At 33.8% G+C, this 16,455-nt stretch overlaps 1 protein-coding gene across 1 annotated transcript; it reads right to left on the minus strand.

The window, feature by feature from the left end:
• Nucleotides 1-11,698: 11,698 nt before the first annotated feature.
• Nucleotides 11,699-15,976, minus strand: LOC145097229 (TMV resistance protein N-like). The gene is made up of 5 exons (XM_079034756.1): nucleotides 15,498-15,976; nucleotides 14,188-15,292; nucleotides 13,797-14,090; nucleotides 12,274-13,697; nucleotides 11,699-12,073 (listed from the first exon to the last, which is right to left on the minus strand). The coding sequence occupies exons 1-5, from the start codon at nucleotides 15,974-15,976 to the stop codon at nucleotides 12,007-12,009; spliced, it is 3,369 nt and encodes a 1,122-aa protein (XP_078890882.1). The 3' UTR covers nucleotides 11,699-12,006.
• Nucleotides 15,977-16,455: the final 479 nt, after the last annotated feature.

Here is a 16,455-nt window from a genome sequence, read left to right on the forward strand (position 1 = left end):
GGCGAGCTGCATGAAGATAGGAAGAAACTCGACAAGTTGGTTGAAGATAGCCTTGGACTCGGCGAGTCTGGTCTTGAGGTCCTAGCCTTTTCTGGTTAAGCTGAGAATTGGTGAGTCAAGGGACGACTCAGTGAGTTGAGATGAGATTTTCAGAGTTGAGGGACTCGGCGAGTCAGCGGGCTGACTCGGCGAGTAGGGTCAGTCAGGAAGTTTGACTTTATCTGAGGACTTTGACTTTGACCAAGAGTTGACCAGTTGACTTCCAGGGGTAATTTGGTAATTATTGGTATTTATTGAGTTCAGTCTTTTGGTATTATCAGTGGTGGAGTTCGTTTCGGAGGTTAGAGCAGCGTGATCTTATCTTTTCAGCCAACAGTTGCGAGGTGAGTTATCCTCACTATACTAAGGGGTCTAAGGCATCAAGGCCGGCCCATTGGATGTATTATCCTAGCAGTGTTAGATGTTGATCATGAGTTAGTATTGCATGTTAGTGATGTATGCCAGTTGATATGCTAGTTTGGTAGGTCTGTAGGACTACCTGTGATATTGTCTGATTTCATGTATGTGTATTTATCTATTACATGTCGACATGTTATGTGGGATGGGTTGAGGTTGTACTGCTCCGTGCGGTAGCCAACAAACCCTAGAGTATTCCAGATATGAGCTGAGGGCCCGGTAGGCATTCCATACTTATATTGAGGACTCGGGAGTATTCCAGACATGAGCTGAGGGCCCGGAAGGCATTCCAGACTCATACTGAGGACTCGGGACTATTCCAGATATGAGCTGAGGGCCCAGAAGGCATTCCAGACTCATACTGAGGACTCGGGAGCATTCCAGATACGAGCTGAGGGCCCGGTAGGCATTCCAGACTCATACTGAGGGCTCGATGGCATTCCAGATACGAGCTAAGGGCCCGGTAGGCATTCCAAACTCGTAGTGAGGGCCCATGGGGTAGTTCAGCTTGCAAAGCTGTGGACCCAGTGCATGTTGTTCTGTTTCTGTTTCTGTTCTGTATGATATGTTACGTGTATGGTATATGTGGTTGGTATTTTGGGGGTATCTCACTAAGCTTTCGGGATTACAGTTGTGGTTTAATGCTTTTCAGGTACTTCAGGAGAACGTGTCAAGGCGAAGGTGTGATCGTACCGCTCCTCATGTTTATTTTTCATGATATGGTTCTGGGAAGACTCTAATAATAATTGTATTGAAAACCTTTTTGCAATGAATTAATGAATATGAGTTGTTTTTAAAAAATTTAAATTGGCTTGAATTTTTAGAGTGTTACAAGTTGGTATCAGAGCCTTGGTTTGAGTGAATTAGAGGAACATTCGTGTGAATCCAGTCTCAAATCAAGGAGAGTTTTCAAAAGAGAATTTAAAATGGTTTTCAAAAAGAGTAAAAGAGGACGCGGAGGTACGATCAGCCGGAGCCAGTAAGTAGCCCCAAAAATACCATACAAGTTATTTGTTTATGAGATATGATAGAACAACATGCTAGTACTAGGCTAGGGATTTTCAGGAATTGCATGAAAGAATTGTCTGATTATATGATGTCTGCTAGCCTAGGGTTTCCTTGTATGAAATTGACATCATTACTGTAGATATTTAGTGCATGCATCACGACCATATGTAATTAAGATCTTATAGCCTGAGAATGTTTGATTTAGCCTTATGTTCTGTTCTTGTTTGATTGGGAGCTTAGGGTAGGATTGAATATTCGAAAGTTTATAGGGTCCAGCGTTATGTATGACTAGCATACACTAGTGTTGCAGGAGTTGGTGGAAGTTTCATGGTCGGGTGAGTTGTGGGACCGGTAGGTCAGTACGAGATATTCAGTTTTCCTCTAGGAGTCAAGATTTGTTGCTGTTATGTTAGTTCATCTTTAGGGTGTTGTGGTGATACTTGATGTAAATATGGGTAGGTGTGGAAGGTAGTATGGGCCCGTACTACTGAAAGCACAAGACCCATACACGCATCAGGGAAGTCACAGCCCCTAGGGTTAGGTTGGGGGTTGGTTCCCAGGTTTGTGAGAGTTATCGGATGATTGCGGTGTTTGCAGTATGGTGGTTACGAGACATGCAGGGAGTGGATCCGGGTTAGGATCGGGAGCCAAAGAGGGCAGGGCGGTCAGGGTGGATCGGTACTCCAAGCATCATCATGATGTCTCTCGTTCCTCAGTTGAAGCTGAGTTCCAGGGGTAGAAAATGTCGTTGCTGAACCTGCATGGCTTTGTAATGTTTTTATCGAGTTATCTTGTCTATTGTGTAAAGCAACAGTTTTCTTTTGTGATAACACGAGTGCTATGTATTTAGCTTCTAACCTGGTACAGTATCAATAGACCAAACATGTGGAAATTGACTTATATTTCGTTTGAGAACGTGTTGACATAGGTCATGTGTGTGTTTTACATGTTCCATCGGCTCACTAGTTTGCAGATATATTTACAAAGGGACCCCAACTCAGTTATTTTTAGTTTTTCTGCATAGTTTAAACATTTGTGAACCCCGTGTTCAAACTGAGGGGGTTTGTTAAATTATACTTAGAGTAAATTACAGAAATGGTCCTTCTTGTTTAGTCGAATTCTCAGTTTTGATCCCTAAGTTTAAAACTTGATAGGTTACATCCTTATGGTTTGTGAAAATTACACTGCAGTTCCATATTCCATATAAAAAACCAAATTACCGTTTCTTTCTTTTTCCTTTTTCTGTTAACAATTTATTATTATTATTATTATTATACACACACACATGCTATTGTTTTTTATCTTTAAATCAGTTATCTAAATTATATAAAATCATATTATTATTATTATTATTATTATTATTATTATTTATTTATTTATTTATTTATCTTTCTTTTTGTGGTTTAAAAATCTTTTAATATTTTTGACGTTTTATTTAAATATATTTTTTAATATTGTTTTTTTGACGTTTTGTTCGTTTAAATTATATAACGATTTTTATCACATTTTTTTCGAATAAACAAATTAAAACAATAACTCGAACTTGGACAAAAATTATCTTTCGTTTAGTTAAACGAACGAAAATGAACAATGGTCTCGTTCGTTCATTTATGTTCGTGAACGTTGGTTTATGATGTCTGTTTACGTTCATTTATGTTCGTTAATTTAATTTATTTATATTAATTTATGTTCATTTTTTAATTATTTTACCATATTATATGTCCGTTTATCATTGTTCGTTTGTGTTCTTTCATTTATGTTCGTTTAGTACGTTCACGAATATAAACAAACGAATATGAACAAAATAATTTGTTAAACGAACAAACGCGAAAAAGAAAATCTCTTTCATTATCCGTTTGTGTTCGTTTGTTAGTTCAGCTAACTTAAATGAACGAACACGACAATAAACAAACACCGCATGTTCGTTTGTTCATTCATGTTCATTTATTTGTTAAGCAAACATGAACAAAATCATTCATTTATATGTCAGTGCTTCTTCATTTGTTGCCTAAATAATTATATTATATCTTAGCGACAGAATGGCTTGAAGCTCACATTTCTCACTAAAGAAGCAATAATTGAAGGTAATCTTCAAGACATTCCTGCCGCTAATATATAATATAATTATTTAGACAATAAATGAAGAAGCACTGACATATAAATGAATGCTTTTGTTCATGTTCGTTTAACAAATAAAAGAACACGAACGAACAAAATAACAGACGGTGTTTGTTTATCTTCGTGTTCGTTCGTTTAGGTTAGTCGGAACGAACACAATTTTCTTTTTCATATTCATTCGTTTAACAAATTTTCTTGGTTATGTTCATTCGTTTATGTTCGTGAACATACTAAACGAACAAAGATAAACTAACACAACTGATCAATGTATATGAACATAAACGAACATATAAAATGATAATATAATAAAAAAAATGAACATAAATAAATTAAATGAACACACTTAAATGAGCATAAAGAGACATTATAAGTGAATGTTCACGAACATAAATAAACGAGCAAGACCATTATTTATGTTCGTTCATTTAACTAAACGAACTATAATTTTTATTCATGTTCGGGTTATTGTTTTACTTTGTTTATTTGAAAAAAAAAGGTCAAAAAAATCATTATATAATTTAAACGAAAAAAACTTCAAAAAAAACCAACATTAAAAAATATATTTAAATAAAACATCAAAAACATTAAAATATTTTTAAACCACAATAACAAAGATACATAAATAAAGCAAAAAATAAATAATAATAATAATAATAATAATAATAATAATAATAGTATGATTTTATATAATTTAGATAATTGATTTAAAAAATAATAATACTTTTATAAATAAAATATATTAATTCTACTAAAATAAAGATAAAAACAATATTATATATATATCTATAACTACTTATAATACATACATAATATACAACTATCCAATGCATAAAGTCTTAAAATTAAGATCATAAACTAAGAGGTACAAATCATGATACACAATGTACAATGTTTTATACATAATTTACAACACATATATACATATGTGAAATTAGTTTGGGGTTGATAGACACGGAGCACATGTAATAATACTTTATCACATGGATTGCCAGCTAGATATCACACGGATTACTTCATATGGTATTAGGGGCCGTTGATCATTGTGTATAATCCAACGGCATAAGCTTCTTCAACATATAATATAAACCCACATCTTTGTCTTTCTGAAGAGTAAATTAAACGAATCGTCCCTATGGTTTTGGGTAATTTGCACGTTTGGTCCCTAACTTATTTTTTTAACTCGGAAGGTCCTTACTATTTGTTTTTGTTACGCGTTTGGTCCCTATTGTTTGTTTTTGTTACACGTTTGGTCCCTGTTTTACCCAAAACGACTATTATTTAAATAGGAAAAAATGATAGGGCGGGTAAGGTAAGGTGAGAGGGGTGCGGTTGGGGGTCTGTTTATTTAAATAGATTAAAAAATCAAGGGTACAATAGTTTTTTTATGTATGACAGGGACCAAGCGCGTAACAAAAACAAACAATAGGGACCTTCCGAGTTAAAAATATAAATTAGGGACCAAATGCGCAAATTACCCTAAACCATAGGGACCATTTGTGTAATTTACTCCTTTCTGAAACCACCATTGGTCTCTATTTTCTCCTATCAAATCTGAAATGAAGAGCACATCTTAATACCAGACGTATACATATTTTTTATTGATTATCTTAACAAAGTGTTTGTTTCATTTTTCAATATTTTGTATTCATATTTTGTAATAACCAAATTTTGTAGTGATTTGATATCCTGTATAATACATATAAAGACTTTTGTTGCATTTATTGCTACTAATTCACTCTTTTTGTACAACTTTTGGATTGAGCGACAACATTTTGTTTTATTTATTGTGTTATCGGTTGGTGATTTTTTTTTGTTATAAATAAAAATATCTCCACCCGATTGATTTTTAGAATTCTATATTTTATGTATGTGTATTTTTAATGAAGATGAAAAAATTGATGCCTTCATCCAAAACCTTCAAACCATGAATTCTACTTTGCAGGTCTAAAAAAACCCCAAAATTGAATCCTCAGACCGATGTTTATAAAATCTTCAACATTCTATGTTTTGAATTTTTTTTCTTACTGTTTAAAGAATATTTTCTAAATCTGAAGATGTGAGAACCAATAGAACTTAGATTTAATATAAAACAGAACAAGAAATAATCTGCAAATCGTCAAAAGAAAAAAAAACATGAGGCTACAATTAAATTACAAGAAAAACAAAAAAATGAATAAAAGTATTATTGATGGGTTTTTTTTTTCAGATCCGGATTAGGGAGAACACATATGACTTAGAACTGCCTTGATTGAAACGAGGTGGTTCACAGGGGTAACAAGAAAGAGGTCGCCGCTATGATGTAAGTGATTTTCGGATGTTGGTTAAATTCTGTAAATTAAAAATGATGAAGGCGAGGATGTAGAACGAGAAGGATCAGGGACATATCCGACCTCGGTTATAGAGGCCGCAGGGACACTTTCAGTAGTGATAGAGGTATAGTATATAGTGGAAGCAATAGAGGTGAAAGAGGTGAAGGTGGCCCTGGAGTTTGTTGTGTAGGTGGAGGAAGAAGTGGCGTCAGATGTGGAGGAGGAGATTGTACCTGGAGAGTAGAGGTAAAGAGATGGTAGACAGTGGTGATTGAGGTAGAAGTGCTGGAAGCTAGGGATGAGCGTAGGCGGGTACCCGCCTCATTTGGCGAGAACCGGAACCGGAACCGGAACCGGCGGTTCTTAGAAAGTTAGAACCAGAACCGGAACCGGTCTAGGCAGTTCTTCAATTTTTGGAACCAGTCCCGGAACCGGCGGTTCCGGTTCCAGAAGCGGGTAACCCGGTTACATCAACTTTATTAAAAAATTTCAATAAAACTATAATTTATTTCGGTCGGAATCGAATAAATTCGGAACAAAAACGGACAAAATCGGACCAATATTTTCTAAATCGATCAAAATAGCGCACACATATATTCATACTAGATACTAATATATATATATATATATATATATATATATATATATATATATATATATATATATATACCGGTTCCGGCGGGTACCCAGCGGGTAGCGGTTCCTAAAAAATGAGAACCAGAACCGGAACCACTTAAGGCGGTTCCGTAACTTTAGGAACCGGAACCGGAACCGCTTAAGCGGTTCCAGTTTCGGAACCGGCAGTTCCAAGGCGGTTCCGGTTCCGAAAGCAGGTACCCGGTTCCGATGCTCATCCCTACTGGAAGCCGCTTTGGTTAGTTTAGGGTTACAATATTTAGGGGGAAAATGACTTATTAAGGTAACTAACTATTTCAATTGTCCATATATAGGTAATGTTCTTTTTTTTGTACATATTAAGGTAACTAACTTGTTTTGTTTGTTCACATTTAGGTAATATGACCGGCTATCACCTGTTTTTGCTTATGTGGCATCCACCTGGCATTACGTGGCATGGTGCATATATGGGAAAATGACTTATTAAGGTAACTAACTATTTCAATTGTCCATATATAGGTAATGTTCTTTTTTTTTATACACATTAAGGTTACTAACTTGTTTTGTTTGTTCACATTTAGGTAATATGACCGACTATCACATGTTTTTGCTTATGTGACATCCACCTGGCATATGACTTGAATACGTTACACCTACGTGGCATCCACCTGACATATGACTTGTTTTGTTTCTTCTTCCTCATCTTATTCTTCAAAACAACAAGATGAATTTCAAGCTGATCATCCATGTGATTGCGGTTTACCATCTCGTGTGAAGATTTCAAGAACTCCTGACAACCATGGAAGAAAATTTAGAGTTCGTTAAAACTCGATGGTAAATCAATATTGTTGAATATGTTGCAGGAGTTCTTGAAATCTTCACACGAGATGGTAAACCGCAATCGATAATCAGCTTGAAATTCATCTTGTCATTTTGAAGAATAAGATGAGGAAGAAGAAGCCATCATCGATCGATCTAGGGTTTAGAATTAGGGGTGGAATCGTATGACACAGTTATAGTGTAATCGAATGAAGACAAAATATGCACCATGCCACGTAGGTGTAACGTATTCAAGTCATATGCCAGGTGGATGTCACATAAGCAAAAACATGTGATAGTCGGTCATATTACCTAAATGTGAACAAACAAAACAAGTTAGTTACCTTAATGTGTATAAAAAAAAGAACATTACCTATATATGGACAATTTAAATAGTTAGTTACCTTAATAAGTCATTTTCCCATATATGCACCATGCCACGTAATGCCAGGTGGATGCCACATAAGCAAAAACAGGTGATAGCCGGTCATATTACCTAAATGTGAACAAACAAAACAAGTTAGTTACCTTAATGTGTACAAAAAAAAGAACATTACCTATATATGGACAATTAAAATAGTTAGTTACCTTAATAAGTCATTTTCCCATATTTAGGAGGGTATATGTATGATAAAGACGTATTTTTTTTTTTTTTTTACTTCTCTGTTAAATAGAATATATATTTTGTTTTAAAAATAATATTATTCAACAAATATTATGAATATCTTTAAAATACTAACGATTTCAAATATTTTTAATGTTAGTTTACTTTAATAAATTAAAATGATTAAAAGTTAACTAAAAAAATATATTGAATAATTTTGATACAAGACAATTTAAAAAGTTAATTTAATACTTTAAAACTAACATGATTAATATATTATTTCGTTTCTTAAAATTATAATCAATGAAATGCTTTCAAATTATTTGGTTGAGTTGAATGGTAGAATGAAATCCAGTAAATTGGAATGGTATTATGAAATGCCATGAAATGGTGTTTATGACCCAACAACAAATGTCCAACTATGTTCATAGATTATCTTTTGCTTGATTGTCAATATATGATTAAAATTTATCTTTTGTTTTATATTTTACACAAGTTAATTAAGAAAGTAGAAAGAATGATATAGAAAAAAACAGCAGATGAAGATGATTGAGAGAAAGAGAACATTTATGCTCATTCTTGTAAACCAGTTTTATTATTGTGTTATTAATTAGTTTGATCTAAAATAATATAGCCCATAAAAAAATAGTTATTATAATATAGTGTAAGATGAGATATGATACAAAGTAAAAAGTATCAATAATCAAAAAAACATTATTTTATATTTAGGTAAATCCAAAAATCATCCATGATTTATGATTTTTTAGAATAATATGAAATTTTTAATATTTTGATTATAACTTGGCCATTTTAACATAGTAAGTTTAGATCTGTTTATATATAAATAAACATTTGTTTCAACGGCATATGAAAACGAAAGTTAAATGAATAGATAAAAATATCAATTTAATTTTTTTTCAAAAGATTAACAATATATCAATTAACCATTTAAAAAAATAAAGTTTTATTTTTCACAAACTTTAATAAAATATTGGACCACCGGATATAATATAGGTGTTAGGTTGTTTAAAGAAAGTTTAAAATATTAGTTATAATATCTATATATTAGTCATAATTTTGATTTATAGTTTTCGACTCTTAGATTATTCATGAATAAGATGTTAAAGATTTTTTTAACTTTTATATATTGTTGGGTAAAAAGCATAAAAAATTATTTAAAAGTTATATATTTTTAACATATTAATATTTTGTTTGTAGCATTTAGTTACTTAATATTAAAATTTTGTTTGTAGGATGTCGTTACTTAACATATTTTCATTTGTTATATTATATTTAAAGTAGATAAAAGGAATAAAAAAAATAGAGTAATTAGTCTAAAAAGAAACTAATGAGTATACTAGGTTTTCAAGAAGAAATTTAAAAAACTTTTTGCCTAGCGGTAGCAAGTGGTGTCTTCTCTCATTGAGGTCAGGGTTCATGTCCCGTCGTGAACATACTGATAGAATTACGTCTTAGCTTAGGAGTAAATTAGATTTATTGATTAAAATAAACAAGAAACAAAAAAACAAAAGGTAGAGACATGTCTACAAATTTCATAGGAAATTTCATAACTTACTAACCATTTTTCATTATATAAAGCTAGAAACACTACAACTTAGATCTCTATTAGTACTTATAGATTAGTCATAATTATTAGAACTCTGTGAACTACAAAGTAGTAGTTTTAGGTAAATAACTACCAACACTTTTCCTTTATCCTAAAACATCATACCAGAAGAAAACTAATCGTCGAATAAGCAATCCATCAGAATGCTTAAACGAACTATTTGACACGAAAAAGAAATTAATCGCCGTATGAAAACTATCTACCGAAAGGAACTAGCTGGCGCCGCCGCATCGCGCGGGTACCCTACTAGTATATATATATATATATATATATATATATATATATATATATATATATATATATATATATATATATATATATATAAGTAAAAGTAAAAGAAAAAAGAAAGAAAGGGTAATTTGGTCTTTTTATATGGACCAAAGACCTACAGTTTAATTTCCACAAACCATAAGGATGTAACCGATCAAATTTTAAACTTAGGGACAAAAACTGAGAATTTGACAAAAACACAAGGACCATTTCTGTAATTTAATCTTATACTTATATCTCTTTTTATTCATTTATGTAAATATAGGGGTCTCTTTTGTAACATATTGTAATTCATGTATATTGGTGTTAATACAATGTTCTCCCTAAGGGGTTTAATAAGTCAAAAAGTTGGAAGCTTTTTAAATAAATAAGCTTTGCTAAACACCCTTTAAGTCTATATAATCTGATGATCTATTTTACGCGCAATGGCTAAATATCTCTCTACTCTTTAAATTTAATTTCATGTTCAAAACCTCAACTCTCTCTCGAATCAAAATATATGGTTTTACACGGGGTTAATGGCCGAATTTGGGAGGTAAGCTTGAAGCATTATGTGTTGTGATTCTTCCTAGTTCTTTATTCAGTGTTTGTAACGCTTTTGATTTCACAGGGGCCGCAAGGGACATAATTCGATTGAGACGTTAGATGGGTATGAACCCTCCCCTAACGATTCATTCCGCCTGTTGACTAATTAGGTAATTTGTCTTAATACTGATGATCTTTTTCTCTATTTCTATCGTTTACCCTTTCTAGGGCAGACTGAAATAAGGTACGCGTGTTGAGATATAATCTCCTCCAATGTCCGAATAGAGAAAATAGGGTGTGGGTGTTTAGTGGTGCTCCTAGTTGAAACTTTCTATATTTCATTTTGCAGCTATTAGTGATTTCATTTACATTGTATATGGAGGACCAAAATCAAAAGGAACAAGCATCAATGGTTGTTAAGACCTCTTATTAAACCTGTTTAAAAGCTGTTTTTTTACGCCTAGATTTTAGAATTTAATCCACTCTTGATATTAAAAGGATTGAATTAATATGTGTTTAAGTGCCTTTTCAAACTATAGGGTTCTAATAAGTAAAACTCCTACCAGTTATAGCAATGCACTTTCAAAATTTTCTTATTACAGCATAATACTTTGAAAATCTACCAAATGTAGCAATGTACTTTCAATATTCAAATTTTTTCTTATTAGAACATTATACTTTGATTGATATAGCAAATGGAACACTAGATAGATTTCAACATGGGAACAAGAAAAAAACAAAGTTAACATACCATCACTACCCATGATTAGTTCCAAAAAAAAAATTTAGTTCATAAAGAAAAGTGTGTTATGTTTCATGTCCAATTCTATTAGCAGCATACACACAACAATAAACTTGTCCCTCTATAAAATAACATGAAGAAAGTTAATGTGGAAAATTTCCTTTTTCTATTATAAGTCACTGGATTAGTAGAGAGTAGAGACCCATCATATCAACCTTTTCCAAAGTCGAGAGACTGACCACTTAACTTAATTTTTGGGTTTTTGGCTAAAAAATAATTATTACCATCTACAACAAGACCAAAAAGACCACCATGTCAATTCAGCTTGAAAACAGAGAAAGTACAATAGTTCTTTGTGAAATGACTTTTTTGGGCCTCCAGAGCTTCTCAAAATCATCATGTTGTGGGTGCCTGCATTATGTGCACTCTACATAGCAGAACATTTTTCCTATTGTAACAACTTTCTACAGATTGTATGGCAACTTTTAACCTGAAACCTATCAAAACTCTATTCACAAACAATTAAGGTTGCAATCAACACACATATGAGATTATTCATAACTTTCAAAACTACAATCTTATTGTTAATCAGGATACGGTTTGGGTTGATCCATGAAAAATCAGAGTGGTAAGCTAAAATAATATTTCAAAATACAAAGCATTAAGCTTTAAGTCTAAAAACAAAGTTACAAACAAGACCTACGATCAATTTTTGATTTTTCCATTAAATAAAGAATGGAACGAATTTATTATCAAAATCTTGCAGTTCAAATGACATTTGGAAAGTCCCAACCTAACATCTCTTGAGCCATGGTTCTAATGGAGATCACTTCCAACTCATTCTCATTGTGCACTATGTGTTTCTTCTTTTGAAGAAGTCTCACATTGATTTCAACTAGTAACAATGCTTCAATCAACAGGAATCCCCACCACAAAGTCCCTTGAAATTTAGCTTAATCAACGTTTTCAGCGTCTTTTTTCTGCAAAAATCATTGAATTTAGCTTTTTAAGAGAAAAAGTCAAGAGAAGAGAACAAATTAAGACGAACATTGTCTACATGTATAGTACTTTATTTTCTTTTAATTATTAATTTTGATTTGTGGGTGAAATTTAGTTACCGTCATATCAATTTTATTATTTAAATCAGTGTGACATGATCAATAAAGAACACAGAAAGTACCTGTTACAAAAGAATAATGCTTCAAAAAATTTATCCCTGGACACTTCTCCTGTTGACAGCTGTACGTAGCAGTCAGATAATGAGCCATGTATCTCTGATGTAAACCCACACGACTCAAGAAGCTCCCTCGACCCGATGAACCACAGACCTTTTACCAAAAGAATGCTCTGTGGAAGATGAATTATGCTTGTACCTCGTACATGTAAGTATTCTAAATGTTCTAAACGTCCAAGTTCCTCAGGTAACTTTTCAAGAAAGAAACAATTATCAAGTTTGAGAAAAGTTAAACGTTTCAACATACAAATGCTGTCGGGTAGATGCTTAATCTTCGCAGATGACAAAGTGAGCATCCCTAAACTTTCTAATTCGCCAATACCCTCAGGTAACTTTTCAAGAAGCCAACAGAATTCAAGTCTGAGAGATTCCAGATGTTTCAACATACAAATGCTATCCGGAAGATGTTTAATTGTTGTAGATGACAAAGTTAGGTCCTCTAAACATTCTAATCGGTCAAGATCCTCAGGTAACCTCTCAAGTAGCAGACAATCTATAAGTTGAAGAGATTTCAAATGTTTCAACATACAAATGCTATCTGGAAGATGTTTAATTGTTGTAGATGACAAAATTAGCTCCTCCAGACAATCTAACTGATCAAGATCCTTGACCGTCTCTAGAAAACTGCCTTTGAGTTCAAGCTTTCTTAAATGTCGTAACCCCCAAATGCTTTGTGAAAATGTCTCAAGGTTTGTGCAAGCACATATACCTACAGAAAGAAGCATCTCAAGATTTCTAGTAAATGAGGTTCGATATTCTTCATAAAAACACTTAAACCGAAACTTTGGTAAGTTATTGTCAGGGTGAAGCGGGCATCTTTCTATGGTCTCTGCAATCAGCTGTAATTCAGCTGAAGGACCAACCTCAAGTGATTCATCCACACTACAAGAAGTATATTCATATTTGTGAAAGAAAAAAGAGCTAAAACTCAAACAACCACTTAAGTCTACATGGACAAGCTTGTTTAGACATCCAATGGGAGTGTGAAGTTCTACCAATTTATGACAGTCATTGAGATGTAACTTCTTGAGATTTGGAGTCATCCCAAGGTCAAGGGTCCTCAATTTTGAATGACTAATTTTGAGTTTGGTGAGCTTTTGACATTCATTGGCCACGTGAAGTTTTTCCAAATCATTGCATTCATAAAGAAGCAACTTTTCAAGATTTGGAGCCAGCCGAAGGTCAAGGGCACTCAACCTTGAACCTTTAATGTCGACAGAGGTGAGCTTTAAACATCCAGCGGTCATATGAAATTCTATTAAATCATTGCATTGATGAAGAGTCAACGTCTCGAGATTTGGAGTAAGCCCAAGGTCAATGGTACTCAACATTGAATAACTGAGGTCAAGAAATCTGAGCTTCTTAAAGACCTAAAAAAAACAAAATGAATATTGGTGTAATAACAAAATAATGTATGTATAACATTATATAATGAACCATACAGATCAATCGATCAACCATAATTTTACCTTACTTTCTCCACCTTCCCAAAGTTGTACAATTCTGCTCTCATGCATTTGAAGTGCAGCAAGATTATTTGCTTGAAACGTTGTGGGTAAAGAACTAAAAGGGTAATTGGTCCAAACCACATATCGTAGAGCATTTGGGAAGCCTGAGCCGGCCATACTAAACTCCAAATCACAGGAATAATGTCCATCAACAAAAAGAAATCTAAGTTCCTTCATCTTTCTCAGACCTTTTATAGAAAAATGAGTATTGAAACTCATAGAGAAGAATTGTATACATCTTGTTGCTTTAGTACCCTGCAATCCAAAAGAAGTCACCATGAAACTTGTGTCATAATAACTATAAATGTGTTGTTGTTTTTTTTTACCAAATATAAGTACACATTATCCTTACCAAATCATTAGCTAATATCTCTTCAATTTCATCTTTAATCCACAATCGGGTATGATTGTGAGGCTCATCCGGGTGCCCACGACGAACAATATTCCTGCCCATTTCTTCAATATGGTCATGCATGCCTAGGTGATCATAATCATAGTTCTTATAAATAGTTATAAGAGATTTTTGCTGAAGAACTCTTAAACCATTTCTAGCATGAAACCCACAACATTCAAGCGCTTTGATTGCAATATCTTTCGGACAACCTTTCATGAAGCATGCAACATCTAGAAACATTTCCTTGTAATCCTCCTCTAGAGATATATAGCTTATTTCCAACTTTTTCAAAGTTTGTGTTTCCGGAATCGTTTTTAGTCTTTCTAGGGCATCTATCCATTCAAGCTCATCTTTTCCACAAAGAAACGAACCCAAAACCTTAATCGTCAAGGGAAGACCAGCCGCGTAATGTACAACTTGTCTTGATAGCTCTTCATACCCTTGAATTGGAATATCTCTCCCAAATGCAAACCTACTGAAGAGGCAAATTGCCTCCTCATATGATAGCAGATTGACATCATGAATGAACTTCACTCGGTGCGCTACCAGCACTTGCTCATCTCTTGTTGTAATGATAATTACACTTCCCGCCTTAAACCAGTTAGGATCACCTGCTAACGCCTCAAGTTGGTTTATATGATCAACATCATCTAGAACAACAAGACCCTTCCTATTTGGCATCCTCCTCTTCATCATGTGTTTCCCTTCATAAACACCACTTACTTTGATGTCTTTATCATTTAAGACATCTGAAAGGACTTGATTTTGTAACTGCGTTAAACCGGACAAAGAATCTTTTTCCCTGACATTTTCAACGAAGCTTGTACCTTCAAAATGAAAGGATATGTGATCAAAAACAGCTCTTGCTAAAGTTGTCTTTCCACCACCTCCCATGCCCTTGATCCCGATCATGCGCACATCGTCACAACCAATCTCTAAGGATGGTACAAGATCTTTGATCCGGGTCTCCATTCCGACTAGCTTTTCATCAATGTTGAAACTAATGGAACGTAACTCTAGTGAAACCACCTCAACTATTTTTCGGATGAATTTAGCTTCATGCCTACATTTTAAAGAAGATTCAGTTAGCTTACTCAAAAATCCCATATGACCAGTCATTTTCAGATCTATAATTAACATATGAAAAATAACGTATTAAAATTTGACAATCTAAGATGCCATATACGAGCCATTTATATCCAGGACTCCAGGTTATACACTAGATCAAAAAGATTCAAAATATTGCAGAGATCTAATGAAGGAATTACCCGTCAGCAGTGTTCTTCAACTCCCACCCAGCCAGATCCGCTGCTTCTTTGAGAGCCTCTCTCCATATTCCAGCAGCCTCTTTATTTTTAAGGTTGTCAAAGGCGTCTGCCACTGCCCCCTCTTGTTTGCGGACTTCCGAAGGCTCCACATCATAGAAAACAGGGTAAGCGGTATGCTCGTTCGTCTTCTGACACTCCATTATCTTAACAAGTTCATTCAAGCACCAAGATGAAGAGGCATATCTCTTGGAGAAAACAATGATGTAGAATTTGGAGTCTTCAATGGATCCGATGAGCTCATCACTGATGTTTTCCCCTTTTTTGATTTCTTCGTCATCCTTGTAAGTATGAATGCCTTTTTGCTTAAGAGCATGATAAAGATGGTCAACGAAGTTCGTACGAGTGTCTTCGCCCCTGAAACTCAAAAATACATCATACTTAAAGATCTTGTGAATGGATGAAGTTGAAGAAGACGCCATTGAAGGTATGATTGAAGGATCCTGATAAAAATCAAATCTTTGTTAACCAAAGTTAAAATGATTGCGAAGAAATTTGGATGAGATGAATCTGGATGATCATCGTAAGCAGATTAAGAAGATAGAAGATAATGTGAGATGGCGATGGGTGTGGCTGGAAGACTTTTGGACTTCTGTGGAGAAAGCCAGACCACTTGTTTGGTCAAGGAATGTAAATTTACTTATCAGATCGCATTTCTAGTTGCATGTGTCTTTCACTTAATTATAACAGTTTAATTACGAGTTATGTATTAAGGCATAACGGTTGTGAAAAATATTTACCATATATATTTACCATTTTTGTCAGGGAGATAAATGGAAGTGGGCTGAGTTTCAACTTTCAAGCACGTCTCTGTATTTCCACTTGGTTTCTTACTCTTTTTTAGCGGGGATATCGACTAAAAAAAGTAAGATGCAGTTTGACTTGGTATAAATATTTACAG

The sequence above is a fragment of the Lactuca serriola genome, chromosome 4 (genome assembly GCF_051521515.1).
Source record: "Lactuca serriola cultivar US96UC23 chromosome 4, Lser_US96UC23_V15, whole genome shotgun sequence".
Lineage (NCBI taxonomy): Eukaryota > Viridiplantae > Streptophyta > Magnoliopsida > Asterales > Asteraceae > Lactuca > Lactuca serriola.